We start from the raw sequence: 15,593 nt of genomic DNA, 5'->3' as shown, positions 1-15,593 counted from the left end.
CTGGTACTGTGGGTTTCATTCACCATCCAGTGCTGCAGAGCATAGCATAGCACAGCACATAGAGCAAATGGTAGAGTTGCATTCCAAGCACCAACCCCAGTTCACTTTGAGACCTTGAGTAAGTTACTTAAATCCTGTGTCTCACTATGTTCACTTGTACTGTGGACATAATACTGGTCACTATCTCCAGAGCTCATGTAGGGAATGGTTAGAACAGTCCCTGTCCCTGTGCAGTAAAGCTGTTTGCTATCATTGTGTTCTAAGTCAACAGATGGGTATTAAAGGCTCTTTATGCTGCAAGCCTTTGTAGGATACCAGAAGTACAAAGCCAACTTCACCATGTGCCTGTGTTGGAGGGCCTAAGAGCATGAGCTCCCTGACAGCAAGACCAGGTCAGCTTGTGTCACTGTGGTCTCCCCAGTCCCTAAAGTATGCCCACCATGTGATGGAGGCTCTATGCGTGTGTTTTGAGTGAATGGAAGAACAAAGTATGAGGAAGCCAACTGGCAGATAGTGAAGTAAAATACAGTACTCTGGGCTCAATCATGAGGCCCAGCACTAGGCATGAAACTCTAACCGACTGTCCATTTATTTACATACCCCCTCTTATCACAGACCAGTGAAGAAGCCTTATTTCCTCTTAGGAACAGAGAGTGAGGATGTGGGGACAGACAACCAGCGTCAGTTTTTGCCTGAGAATGTGAGCTGTTGATGTTCACATGTCAACACTGAGTTCCATGTAGGCCCCCACCCAGTTCTGCCTGCCATAGGGCTATGCCTAGATGCTGGGGTTAGTGCCCAGCCTCTGAAGAAGGCCCAGGGTTTGCTGTAAATGAAGCTGTGATTTAAAAGAAGAGTGCGTAGAAAACTCCAGAGATACCAAAATTTTGCCATTGTATTAGACAGGAAAATAAACATTTGAGGGCATAAAAAGAACTAATCCAACTTAGTGTGGGGTGAATCAAAGATAATGGAACATATGGTCACAGCCCTTTTAATGTGGTAGGAGGAAATATTCCTCAACTCAGATCTAATCATGTGTCTTCCCTCCTGCTTCCCTCACCGAGAGAATCAAGTCTACATTCCTCGACAGAGCATGAAAGGTCTTGCTCAATCTGATCATTGTCCAGTTCTGTTGCATAAACACCTCTCCCCCACCACAAAATAATATTACACCCCAGCTTTATTCCACCAGTTCCCCACACATATCACACAGCGTTACTTACACTTTGGTGCCTCTACACAAGGTCTTTACGGCACCAAGAACATTCTCTCATGGCAAACTCTTATTTCACTACCAAATCCTAGCTTAGGATCACCTCCTCTGGGAAGCCCGCTATGATCTACCCAAATATAATTAGTTGCTCTCTCCCCTGTGCCAGTACTTCTCAAATTAGGATGAAGGATACTTTTTTGTAAATTTCCAATCTGTGGCAGACCAATACTTCTGTAAAGTACAATAAAAATAATGTTGCAGTAATGTCAAATTGCTATTTATAAACATGTACTCTCAGTTTCTGTTTTATTCATTGCAGACTGGTCCAAATAGCCCATGAACCAGCAGCAGTCAGCAGGCCACACTTCAAGTAGCCTGGTGCTCCCTGGGTTCCTTACACTCCTTTCTATTGTTGATCTTCTCATTCCATGGAATAATTTGTTCTATGCCTGTTTTTCATACTAGACAGGGCAGAACACATGTATAGTGATTATCATTATAAACTTGTGGTACCAAACACAATGCTAGCAAATAACAATGGTTCAATGAATGTTTATTAGTTAAGAAGACATGCATCATTTATTCACCAAATAGTTATTGAGGGCTTAATGTGTAACAAGCATTGTTCTAGGCACTGGGATAGTAGTAAACAAATTTTACAAATTCATAGTCCTCGTGGGGCTATTAGAAAGTATAATGCCACTCATACAAATTAGCTATCAATACTAGCACCTGATGATAGTACTGAGGACTAGGAAGCACTATGCTAAAATTGCTCTTAATTAGTGTGAAGTTTCAATTCATTCAAATAGTATTTATTGAGCACCTACTATGCCAGGCCCTATTCCAGATCTAACAATGAACAGACAAAAAACCCTCTATCTCCACCTCAAGGGGAGAAGACAGTTCTTATTTGCCATGCACTATAGTGAAGGAACACACAAGAAGCAAATAAACACATAACACAATGTTGAGTACTGTTAAGGACTACAAAGAAGTCTAAAGCAAGGTAAGGAAATAGATAGGGCAGAAGAACCTATTTTATATTGGTGGGAAGGGTGGCCACCCTGAGGAGGTGACATTTGAACGGACACCTGAACAAAGTAAGAGGAAAGCCATGTGAATATCTTCTTACTATTTATTTCAATATTCAAGTTAAATCAAATGTATCTTGTAGCTTATTAGCTCCCATTTATGTTTACTTGCTTTGTGCCAGGAACTTTGCCTACATTATGTCATATAACTTTCCCAATAATTCTACTTACAGAAGAGGAAATGGAAGCTCAAGAGGTTAAGACCAAGATAGTAATTGCCAGAACAAAGATTCAAACTCAGGTTATCCTGAGGCTGCTTGAGCACACTACTTCCCATAATTTTAGTTATTAAAGTACCAAAAGAGCCCAGCATAAAGGTTTGTTTTGTTTTGGTTTACCACAAGGCAGTGTCACTATATAGCATTACATTGTATATGCATAATGGTTGTTTTAAATTATACATGCCACGTTAAAGTGGTCACAAAGTGTAGAATCATGAATTAACGAAATTTTATTACACTTCTAAGATGTTAATCCTACTTTGCAAGTTCTCAGTTGAGCATTTTATAGTTGAAAATATTTATATGAGAAGGACACAGGCTGGAACACTTCATCGAAGTGTCAAAAGAGCACTCTCAAGAGGTAACTTATTTAGCATCCTATTCTTCCACAGTGTTCTTTTATTTGATACACAAAAACATCCTAAGATACACATGGCAAGCTGTGCTATCCACATCTTGCAGAAGAAAAAACCAAGATACTGAAGGCATAAGTGACTTAGCCAAGGTCACCAGCTGAGCACAGCCCACAACTCTTTCTTTGTTTTGTGCTGCACAATGTGCTTCAGTAGTTCTTTTTCACTTCTGTAATGATATATAAGCTTTTAGCTCCCCAAACTGACATCTTATATATATGTGCAATAGTCTCAATTATTTTGTTTTCTTTAAATCTCAACCCACCCACCAAGTTTATTTACCACTGAATGGCATGAACATTGAGTCTTTGTTCTTAACATCTTAACTGCAGAATACAAAGTATATTTAAAATATATATATACCCTAATTTTAACAAAATAGAGAGGAAAGTATTACTTTTAAAAAGAGATTTTCTCTAGATAGGTTTTCTAGATAATGCTTTACAGAGAATTTGAAAGCAAACAGCAATGCTAATTCAATAATTTTGTTCTCTTTGTGTATGTGCCTGACAACCTAGACATAGATGAATGTACCATCCCTCCATATTGCCACCAAAGATGTGTGAATACACCAGGCTCATTTTATTGCCAGTGCAGTCCTGGGTTTCAGTTGGCAGCAAACAACTATACCTGCGTAGGTAAGCCTTTTGAGAACTTGCTGATTTCTGTCTTCACAAAAGGAAACCCCATGCCATGTTGCAGTATTTCCAGTTTTCTATGTTCTTGAGTAAATAGTTTCCATCGACTTCCCTTCAGCAATCATAAAGCTTAAAAGATAATAACCAATCTTTGTCTTAAAACACATTAAGATGTGAATGGAAAACTTTTTAACTTTGGTTTTAGTTCTCCTTTGTGGCTATATCGACAAATTTAAAACTACAAATCAATTGATATACATACACCAATTAGTCAAAAGTGTGTGATATAATACTGAAAGTGCCAAAGAGGTTACTACAAATTCAAGTATATAAACTTTCCACTGCAAGTGCATCTGATTTTTACATGCTTCTTCTCCCCTTTCAGAATGCAATGTCACGGCACACAATTAAAAGACTGGCATGACTTGGAAAAAATCTAGTGTAGGAAAAATGCCTTTTCACAATATTTTCAGTGCTTTAGAGCATTGCAAAACTCCGTATGGGTCTCAAAGGCTTATGTTATAATTGTAATGGAATTTAACAGAACCCATTTAAAAAGTAATAAATAGCACAGATAAATCTTCAGTACAGCATGCTGAGACACCGTATCAGTGTGAGTGTCTTATATCAATTATTTATAGAATTGGCATTTTGTATCTGAACAACAAAAGAAAATAGATACTGGAATGTGTATTTATTAGAAGCATTAAATTCCTTTGGAAAGATTCATCAAACATCAAACTAACTGTCATTCCTAGAAAAAATATTTTGGTATTTCCAAAAGAAGTGTATGACAGACGTTTGAAGTTGTTCCAACAAATATGAAAACTAAATGGATGTTCTCCAGTGAGCTTCTGCAGGGCAAATAATTCAGCTAGGGAATTATTTATCAGCAGATGACATAGGTACAAAAGAGCAAGGATGTGTTTAAAGTCTCTCTCTCTCTCCACCTCTCCCTCTCCATATATATATATATATATATAAATATAAATATAAACTTTTTTTCAGATATAAATGAATGTGATGCCAGCAATCAATGTGCTCAGCAGTGCTACAACATTCTTGGTTCATTCATCTGTCAGTGCAATCAAGGATATGAACTAAGCAGTGACAGGCTTAACTGTGAAGGTAAAACTCTTCCCAGATAGTATGGAATAAAGTCCAATCCCTGTGATTGCTGTTGTTTTATCTGATTATGTACCCGTTTATGAAAACAAATGTTTACCCATGGGAATTCTGTTCTGAAATCCAGTTAATGTAGTTCAGTTGTTACATTGCCTTTTTAGTGTGTTACCAAGAAAAAGGAAAGGAAGTAAAATAACTGAAATATTAGGTGCAAGCTGGCTCTAATAATTAGAAAGGGTGCTCTAGCATGTTGCTTCTCAGTGTGTTATCCAGTGAACAGGTGTGTCAGCACCTCCTGGGAGCTTATGAGAAATGCAGAATCTCAGTCTCCAACCCAGACCTTCTAAGTCTGAATCTACATTCAACAAAAACTCCAGGTGACTGGTGTGCATATTTAAGTTTCAGAATAGCCAAGTGCATGTCAAAATATTAAAATAAAAATCAAGAGATCTGGCTTCTGGTTCTATGCCTGCTACTGTGTGACTTGGGCACATTTCTTAAGTTGCCTGGGTTTCACTTTCCACATGAACAAGAGGAGGGTCATTTAACTAGACTGATGACCTTCAGAGTCCATTGCATGTGCACATTTTGTTGTATAATTCAAAAGGTATTAGACATCCTGAGGGGGATGCCACGGACACCTGATGTCCCTGACCTCCTCACAGTTCACTCAGCTTTACACAAAGCTCAAACCCCAACGAGAGAAGCCTCACATCATGCCATTACGCTCAAAACTGAAAGAGGCTACCTCAGGACAGCTGCATCTGCCCTTCTGAGTAAACTGTAGGGACATCACTATTCAGAAATGCAAAGCATTCTTCCCCTGCAGGCCAGCTCCTGCCAAGTTGTCATTCTGGAAGCTTGCACAGGTTAGGGGACTTGGAGTTCAAAGCTCAGATGAACTTGGCGTCAAAGTCACCCAATTTCTGAGAAGACAAACATGAACTCTGCATCCTGGATGGGTCTGCAGAGTCCAAAATGAAGACCATCAACCCCAAGCCAATTCATTCAGTAGTGTAGTTAGGTCCAGGATTAGCCGAATTGTCAGTAACAATTCAGTAAAAGTCATGATAAGAAAAACTCTTTGTGCTGTGAAGTCATAGAGGGAAATAAGCTGATATTGTTAGAATTTACCTTTCAGCTGCTTATAAAGTTTTGTATTTCTATTTCAGAATTTGCAATATTTTTACTCTCTTTAGCTCACCTCAAAAGTATATTACTTCCCCGGGACTGTTGAGCAGGAAAAAAATATATATATGTGTGTGTGTGTGTGTGTGTGTGTGTGTGTGTATGTGTGTGTGTGTGTATGAAACCCAGGCAAATTAAGAAACGTGCCCAAGTCACACAGTAGCAGGAATAGGATCAGAAGCCAGATCTCTTTATATATATACATATAATTTTTCTCCTTAAAATATAATTTTAATTATATATAATTATTTTAATATAAATATTTTTAATCTTTATATGTGTGTGTGTGTGTGTGTGTATCCAAAGTAGTGATGCATAAGCTTTTCATCTCTGTGTCCTTGCTCTTGTCTGATTCAACAGACATTGATGAATGCAGAACCTCAAGCTACCTGTGTCAATATCAGTGTGTCAATGAACCTGGGAAATTCTCATGTATGTGCCCCCAGGGATACCAAGTGGTGAGAAGTAGAACATGTCAAGGTAAGTTTTTTTTTTTTTTTTCATATGTTTGGTATTTAGTTTTAACCAGGAAGAGACGAGAAGTTGTTACAGGATTCTCCCATAGACTTTCATTTTTCCCACTTTGAATATACAATTTAAGCTCTTTTTTCCCCTGATCATCATAAAATATATACATCTCATAAAGAGGCAATTCTATGCTAATGCCAACTTTTCTTGAAATTCAGAGTAATCATTTTTCATCCTCAAAAGATAAATAATTTTAATAAAATATTGATATTTCTTCTATGTAACCTACATAATCTCCTTGAGATACATCTTCAAATCATCTACTGGAAAAGATTCAGTTATTAAAATGTTTCGCCTGTGAGTTTGAGTATAGAGCATAAGCTCAATATGTGAGTTAAACATACCTCCATCCAGTCTCAGTTCTCTAAAACACAAGGATTATGAATTGGGTAAGAATGTAGGTGCTGAGAAAAGTCAGCCTAATATGTCGTAAAATATACTTGAATATTTTAGAGAAAAACTACTAACCCCAAAATAGCTAATGACCTTGGATCCAGTTTCAAAATAAACATTCAGATGATCTTCACACCTATACATAAATGGAAGAGGCCGCTCCCTATAATGGTATGATTTCAGAGTCTCAGGAAAATCTAAAAAAAAAAAGGACCCTACCTCCAATGTTGCATGTAGTTGAAAATTTTCTTTACAGGGAAAGGACTGTCAGATAATACCAAAAATGTAGAAAATCCTGGAAAGTTAGTACAAACACTTAAATTTACACAAAGCAACAAAAGAATGAAAAAAATGACCGAACTTGAGGACAAAAAATCTGTTTGAATCCCAGCTCCACTGTATTCGGTCTGCACAATCTTGAACAAATTATCAAACTGCTTTGAGCCTCAGCTTCCTCATTTGGAAAAGGGAGTTGTGGGAATTTAGTGGAATGACATACATAAAAATAATTTGCAAACTATAAAGGCTGTACAAGTCAAGGTGTTTTTATGAAATTTACTTACCAATGTAAGTGGCCAGTAGTAAATCTTCTGTAGAGAGTCCTTTTTAATCAGAGTTGGAGTGAAGGCACACAAGGACAATAAAGATCCTGTTAAGAAAAGAAAAGATCAGGGAAAGGAGACACTGGGGATTCTCAGTCTATATCATGATTTCAGAGGAAATCCATGACCTGGGATTTTATAATAGGCACACAATTATTCAACTGGACTCCTACCAATGAGTATGAGCATAATCAGAATGTAGTTCATTGCACAATGAACATCTTTATAACCCTTTCCAGGTTTCTAGAGACTTTATAAATGTTAATTGTGGGAAAACATTGCATTCCAATGGTTTTACTTACTGAACCCTAATTGCGACTTTCAACATGCATATTACATGCAAGAAAATGTTAGCTAGTGGAATGTCTTAACAAATTTCTCTGGAGTCCTTCAAACAAATATCTATGTGTTTCTAATCAAAAATTGATTTGATGCTCAGCAAAAGACAGAAGCAGATTAATGCACAGTGGGCTCCTACCTGCTTAGCCTATCTATCTGGAAACATTTATATCTATTGTAATTAAAGGTGGAAAATGCACTAAAGTTGCAAGTGGGGGATTCATAAATGTTGTATGTTGAAGATATGCAGCTTCAGAATGTTTGGTTAAGCCAAAACATTTTTTGTGAAAAAGATTTAGCATTCTTCTAAAGTATAAAGCAATTGCTTTCCCCTACTGAAATCATTCCTTTTGAGCCTTGTCCACAGGAATAAAATGTAATTAAAAAGGTTTGGATTCTTAACTTTCTCCAAAGACTTATTTTGGGGATGAAATAACTGTTCTCATTTCACAGGCCTATACAAATGAAAACTGTGTGTGTGTGCGTGTGTGTGTGTGTGTGTGTGTGTGTGTGTGGAGAGAGAAACAGAGAGACAAAGAATACACATACACATAGACACACACTCATCAAATATTTTGAGAGTATTAATTTCTGAAAAATCTTCCAGAATTATTAGGGTGATGATTATGCTAGGCTCTACATTACTGGAAGTAATAAATGAAATTATAAAGTTGCCTTTTGCTTGTGTTGGACTCCATATAACAAATCAGTATTAGTTTTCCCTGTACTTAAACAGTATCTTTATTTTTCAAAAAAGTGGAAAATACTGAAAGGATAAGTCGATTGTGATTTCATCCGAAGAATCTAAGTTTTCTTTCTTTAGCCATAGCCAGCCCAAGAAGATACTTTTTGTAACTGTCTCCTGGAGACTACCTAGCTTTTCCAGTCTCCTCTTGAGTTCCAGATAACTTTAGCCAGTTTAGAAGCTAAAATACTTTTTTTTTCTCCAAAGTCAAGGCATGAATTATTTAGAGTATGTGAACTTGAATGAGCCACTCAACCCTTATTTGTTTTTCATCCATATCAAGTGGAAATATCTTTCTCACCTACCTCCACAGAGTTTGTGTGAAGAGCAACTTAGTTCAATTTATTATTTCTTAAAAGCCAGGTGCTCTATTGCATTAATGCTAGGTGATTAAAGGATTAAAAGATGGGTACAATAACCCTTGCCCTCAAGGAGTTTACAAGCTAATAGAACGGTTAAGCTAGACATGCAGATATCAATAATGCAAAGCAGAAAGCAATAAAGGCCCTTAAAAAAGAACACCAGATACAAGAATTCGAAAGAGACCATATCCCAGCACCTAGCCCATGCTTGGCTTAAAGTAAGGATTCAGTAAATTACTTACAGAATGAGTAAATACATGAATGAAAATATCTCATTGTGGAGAAGGAATGATTCAGAAAAAGTTTACATTGAATAAAATATAAATCACTATTCAAATGTAAAGGGAGACAGACATAGAGATATAGATATTAATTTTATTTGTATTGTTGTTATAAATGTAATGGCTCTCTAGTAAAACTGTTCTCTCAGATGTCATCTGGAGGCTTCTGATTCACAAATCTAAAGTCAATCTTTGTCCAGCCTGAGGTAAACACAGCCCTTCTTCCCAGGACTCTCTCTCCCTCTGACTTCTTTGGCATTGCCTTTTCCTGGGTTGTCTCCCTCCACTGACAGCCTCTTCCTTAACTTCCTCTTTTTCCCTACAGTCCTAAAATGGCTATGCTCTACGAGGTGGAACACTTCATAGTTTCACTTCTTGTGCTGTGCTTCCTTCCTCTGGACAGTATAATCCACTCCCAGCATGCTTCAGCTTCCTGAAACCACATTTCTAGCTTTCTACTTTCTCCCGAGTTCCTGAAAGAGATGATAAGCTGCCCTCCATAGTTTATGCTTGCTGATTTCTCAGCTTGGAAACGCTTCCCTGCCCCAGCCATGAAAACTCCATCTAACCATCACCTTTAAGACCATGTTGAGATGCCTCTTCCTTCAGCCTTCCCTAATCCCCCTGGCAAAATGACCCAACTCTGCTCCACATCCCCCAGTATACTTATCTGTCTCTTACTTAATTTCACTTTACTTTCTAAGTAACAATATGCATACTCCCTTAATTATAATGTCCCTGAGGACAGGAACTGGTGTTTATTTAACTTTTATATAGGCAGAGTCAATGGTTAACATTGGGCTTTGAATTCAACAGATGAACAATAGGTGCTGGATAAAATATCATGAAATGACACTTATTAATCTGCCTAGAATGTCTCAGCTCTATCTGTCCTGAATTCAATGCAATGAACACCCAGTCTTGTGTCTAAAAGCAGGTTGAACACAGTCCAGATGCCCTCACACCTCCTTCCTTGCAAACAGAATCTGCCAGTAATATGATTTAATTAAATCAGTTCATTAGTTTAGTTAGTAAACTCTTTGACCCTACATCTCTACAGATATAAATGAGTGTGAGACCACAAATGAATGCCGGGAGGATGAAATGTGTTGGAATTATCATGGCGGCTTCCGTTGTTATCCACGAAATCCTTGTCAAGATCCCTACATTCTAACACCAGAGAAGTAAGAAAAATCAGAACTTTTGAAAGTGAGGATTTTCTGGTCTTACCAAGCCAAACTGCTGACTACTTTTGTCTGTCTCTGCAGCCGATGTGTTTGCCCAGTCTCAAATGCCATGTGCCGAGAACTGCCCCAGTCAATAGTCTACAAATACATGAGCATCCGATCTGATAGGTCTGTGCCATCGGACATCTTCCAGATACAGGCCACAACTATTTATGCTAACACTATCAATACTTTTCGGATTAAATCTGGAAATGAAAATGGAGAGTTCTACCTACGAGTAAGTATCCTGAAGGCAGCCTTAACTATTGAGAAAGACGGGAGTTTGTTGTTGTTGTTGTTGTTGTTGTTGTTGTTGTTGTGTGGTATCCACATGTGGAAGGAAAGCAAACATTTGAAGAGTCTTATGTGTAGGCATTGTGTAAGCCCTTTCAGGTACATTATTTCATTTATTCCTTTTGGTAACACTGCTAGATAGATATTAATATTCATCTCCATTTTTTACGGAAGAGAAAAGTGAGATGCAGAAAGTTTAAGTAGCATCCCTGAAGTCACTCAAATATTAAGTTTGGCAGACTCTGATAGAGTTGTGTGTGACTACCAAAATACAAGCTTCCCATCCCCCCGCCTCTACTCCCTGCCCCAAACACCCCCCAAGTAGATATCACTAATCATTGATGGTTAATTAATTATATATAGACATACATATAATTCAAATCCAAAATAATTCCTAGAGCTCCTAAAGAGTTTTCCAGAAATCATGAATTCATCATTGTTACATTCACAAGACAGTTTACATTCACACCGAAACTGAAACCTGTAAGTATGTGAGAAGTGACCCCACCTCCCTGCACAGTATGTGTCAGTAGTTGTACCATTCTTGCAAACTTCTGGGCTGACAGTATGGAGTCACCTTCCTATCTTTTATTGCCTGTGTGAAGTCTACTTTCTGAATTCTGCCATTGCCCTCTTCACACTGTCTCCTGGGTTATCTTTGCTTCCTCACATCCCTATCTCTCTTCCTATAAACTGGCTCCTGTCATTTCCATGATCCCTTCAGTGGCTTCTGAGCTGGTCTCCCTGACCCCAAAGCCTCAGGCTTCCAGTCTCCCTACAAAATCTCAGCAAGTTCATTTTAGGTTAAAATTTGGACATATTTTAAATACGGCTCACCACTTCATGTGAAAATGATGGCACCCTACCAAGCAGTTTGCAGAGTTACCGTAACTGTTTCATGCTAATGATGTTATTCATCCAGTTACAATTTTCTCAAAACTCCTTTGGGCACTCTTTATTTTTAATCAAATTTTAAAGCCAATATTTCATTTTGAGAATATGAATTAAATTGGGAAATTCGTCCTTGTGGCACACTTTACAGATTTTTAATGTTTACTCATTTATCCTGTTTTTTGATATATTAATTTCCCATATAGCTCCAGAGTTATGTGATACTATTTCTTTGCCAGTATATTAGAAAATGATTAATTTCTCATGACCAGCTTCTGAAAAGACCCAATGCAAAATGCAATCTATTACAATTATTTTTTCTAACAAAAAAGAATATAGTTCTTTAACATTTGGTATTTTAAATTTGACATATTCTTGCTATTTATAAGAAATTTTCACTAAGTGAATTTTGCACAGTTCAGATACTACCAATTAACTAATTCTAGCCTAAAAAATAACATTATTTTTAAATAACAAAATCTTTAAAAATAATTTTCTATTTTGAACTTTTAGCCATAAATGTAAGAAAATAAAATTTTCTAGCAGAATAACCAAAGAGTGAAACAAAGTTCCAACATGTTTTTTCTTTGCAATTAAACATGGCACTTTTACAGTTATTTACTATTCATATCAGTGCATTTACTGACTTGATATTTTCAATTAAAAATACAGTGTTTTTCTCCAGTGAAATCCTTATTCTCATGACTGATAGAAAACATTGCCAATTTTGATAGTTCCAGAGTTAAATAATGTTAAATTATTTGAAAGAAAATTATGTAAAATAATAAAAATAGACATTTCAAGACTATTTCTTGTCACATAATTCAAAAAGTACTTGGATCAAACCCTACAGAGTTTCTCCACTAAAATTCTACTTGTGCAGAGGGCACCGAAATGCATCAACAGCAGGTTAAATAAGTTAATTAGGTTAATTAATTAGCTTAATTAAGCACCTACTACATGCTCAGCTCTATGCTAGGTGTCATGAGGAATTAAAAGGACACGTAATGCACATTTTCTGATTTCAAGGAACTTTAAATATTATTGTGTAGAAAAAATTAACATCTATGAAAATAGAAAGGGGGCAATTTTGTGCTCAATTCCAGGGTCCAGATAAAACGTGGGCTGGCAAAGAAGGTTTCTTGATAGTCATGAGTAGCCTGATTCTTGAAAGGATATGTGGAATATAAAATTTGATTTATATTCCTTTTGAGAAAACCATCTTCCCTGGAAAAGAGAACATATTGTAAAGAAAGTACATGAAATTGAAGGTTGAATATCCAATATACTCCCCAATACCCCAGTGTCTCTGCTCCCTTACTGAGCCTTACTATTATTATTCATAGCCCTATCATTGCCTAGTCTAGTGTTCACTGAACTATGTCATCCACTAGAATATGAGCATAATGAGAGCAGAGACTACACCTGTCTGTTCACTCTTCTATCCTCAGCACATAGAATGGTAGCTGGCACATAGCAGATGCTAAAAAAATATTTTAAATGAATAAATTAATTCAATCAACACCTTCAAGGTGTTATTATTACCTATAACTATTGTTTACAAGAGGTATGCACCATGGAAGATCCTGGAGACATAAAAATGAATAAACCCAAGCCAGTTCCTGCCCCCATGGAGCTTGTAGTCAAGACATTGAACAACTGATCAGAAAGATGCTGACTGCTGCAGCAGAGGGTCGCAAGCTGCTCATGAGTATATAGCAAGTAGACCTAACCAAAGCATTCTCTCCCTTGGTTTAATGTCCACCCATTGAGGTAATTGCTAAATCCTAATCCATGACTCTATCCCTTGGCATTCAAACTCACACATACACTTACCTGCCTCTCCAACCTCATCTCCCTCCACTCACAAGAGCCCATCACATTCTTCATCAAAATGAAACTGCACCCAGTTCTTCTGAACATATTACTTTACAAAAACTTTCAGTTGTCCCTGGTGACTCTCCTCAGGCATTCAAAAGCTTTCCGTCAGTGCTTCAGGGCTCTTCATTTTCTTCCCTGTATACATACACGTTTATGTATCTTCATACGTGCCCTGGGTAACCCCATATATCTTAGCATTTACCACATTCTGTTGAAAAACTGTTTCCATTTCTCTTTACTTACTAGAATGTAAACAGATGCACAATGTTGAGAAAATGAAAAGTGACAACTTTGTTTACAAGTTCAAAAATTATCAGATTCTCACTTAAGCTCTAGTCTCTGTAAAGTCCACAACTTCTCAATAAAAGTGAAGAAAAATGTTAACAGAGAGGGAGGAATCAAAAACAAAGAACTTTTTTTTTTTTTTTTTTAAAGCAAGGCCTTGAAAGTTGGAACTAATGACTGTATTAGACAAGGGATAAGAGCCAAGAAGAGTTGAAACCAAGAAGGGACCAAGTAGTGGCTCTTGTATACCACCCTCAAAATTCTCCCCCTAATTCTTATAGGAGGTATACTAACAAAGCATAGAAACTCCAATGCAAGGAAAATTATTCTTTCCTTTCTCTTTTTTCTTTTATTTTAGCAAACAAGTCCTGTAAGTGCAATGCTTGTGCTCGTGAAGTCATTATCAGGACCAAGAGAACATATCGTGGACCTGGAGATGCTGACAGTCAGCAGTATAGGCACCTTCCGCACAAGCTCTGTGTTAAGATTGACAATAATAGTGGGGCCATTTTCATTTTAGTCTTTTATAAGAGTCAACCACAGGCATTTAAGTCAGCCAAAGAATATTGTTACCTTAAAGCACTATTTTATTTATAGATATATCTAGTGCATCTACATCTCTATACTGTACACTCACCCATAATTCAAACAATTACACCATGGTATAAAGTGGGCATTTAATCTGTAAAGATTCAAAGTTTGTCTTTATTACTGTATGTAAATTAGACATTAATCCACTAAACTGGTCTTCTTCAAGAGAGCTAAGTATACACTGTCTGGTGAAACTTGGATTCTTTCCTGTAAAAGTGGGACCAAGCAATGATGATCTTCTGTGGTGCTTAAGGAAACTTACTAGAGCTCCACTAACAGTCTCATAAGGAGGCAGCCATCATAACCATTAAAGAGCATGTAAGGGTAAGAATGAGTTTTTAACTGCTTTGTAAGAAAATGGAAAAGGTCAATAAAGATATATTTCTTTAGAAAATGGGGATCTGCCATATTTGTGTTGGTTTTTATTTTCATGACCAGCCTAAAGGTGGTTGTCCATTACGTAATAAATCATTGTTGTACAATATGCTGGTTTCTGTAGGGTATTTTTAATTCTGTCAGAAATTTTAGATTGTGAATATTTTGTAAAAAACAGTAAGCAAAATTTTCCAGAATTCCCAAAATGAACCAGATATCCCCTAGAAAATTATACTATTGAGAAATCTATGGGGAGGATATGAGAAAATAAATTCCTTCTAAACCACATTGGAACTGACCTGAAGAAGCAAACTTGGAAAATATAATAACATCCCTGAATTCAGTACTTCCACAAGATGCAGAACCAAATGAATAAAAGGTATTTCACTGGAGAAGTCTTAATTTCTAAATAAAATTTAAATCCTGACACTTCACTAATTTATAACTAAAATATCTCATCTTCGTGCTTGATGCTCACAGAGGAAGAAAGTGATGATAGTTTTTATTCCTGGCATCCAGAGTGACAGTGAACTTCAGCAAATTACCCTCCTACCCAATTCTCTGGAATGTTTGATACATCTCCTTGTTTAAAATGTCACTGCTTCACTTTGATGTATCATATTTTTAAATAAAAATAAATATTCTTTTAGAAGATCACCCAATCTTTGGAGGTTTTCAATGTAGTCAATAGTCCCCAATATAATTTTTATATCTATCAGTCATAGGTGCCAGCGCAAGAACTACCATTAGATTTTTTTAATAAATAAACTGGGAGATGAGGAAGCAAAAAGACAGTTAAAATCATGCCACAAAACAGGCAACTTTTTCTTATATCTAGTTTCACAGCATATATGAATAACCTCTGTCACCAGGTAATCTTGCCACTAAAACAAATATCTCTCAAA

At 36.8% G+C, this 15,593-nt stretch overlaps 1 protein-coding gene across 2 annotated transcripts in view; it reads left to right on the top strand.

Moving 5' to 3' along the window:
* The window catches only part of EFEMP1 (EGF containing fibulin extracellular matrix protein 1), a 58,531-nt gene extending 43,816 nt beyond the window's left edge, over positions 1–14,715 (top strand). For both annotated transcript variants that reach the window (XM_023228285.2, XM_023228283.2), the window contains 6 exons: positions 3,463–3,582; positions 4,591–4,710; positions 6,256–6,375; positions 10,206–10,329; positions 10,414–10,609; positions 14,081–14,715. In XM_023228285.2, coding sequence (XP_023084053.1) covers positions 3,463–3,582; positions 4,591–4,710; positions 6,256–6,375; positions 10,206–10,329; positions 10,414–10,609; positions 14,081–14,242 — 842 coding nt within the window. In that variant the 3' untranslated portion in view covers positions 14,243–14,715. The remainder of the gene's footprint in view (positions 1–3,462; positions 3,583–4,590; positions 4,711–6,255; positions 6,376–10,205; positions 10,330–10,413; positions 10,610–14,080) is intronic.
* Positions 14,716–15,593: the final 878 nt, after the last annotated feature.

Source organism: Piliocolobus tephrosceles, chromosome 15 (genome assembly GCF_002776525.5).
Source record: "Piliocolobus tephrosceles isolate RC106 chromosome 15, ASM277652v3, whole genome shotgun sequence".
Classification (NCBI taxonomy): Eukaryota; Metazoa; Chordata; class Mammalia; order Primates; family Cercopithecidae; genus Piliocolobus; species Piliocolobus tephrosceles.
This window is presented reverse-complemented; position numbering and strand designations above follow the sequence as displayed.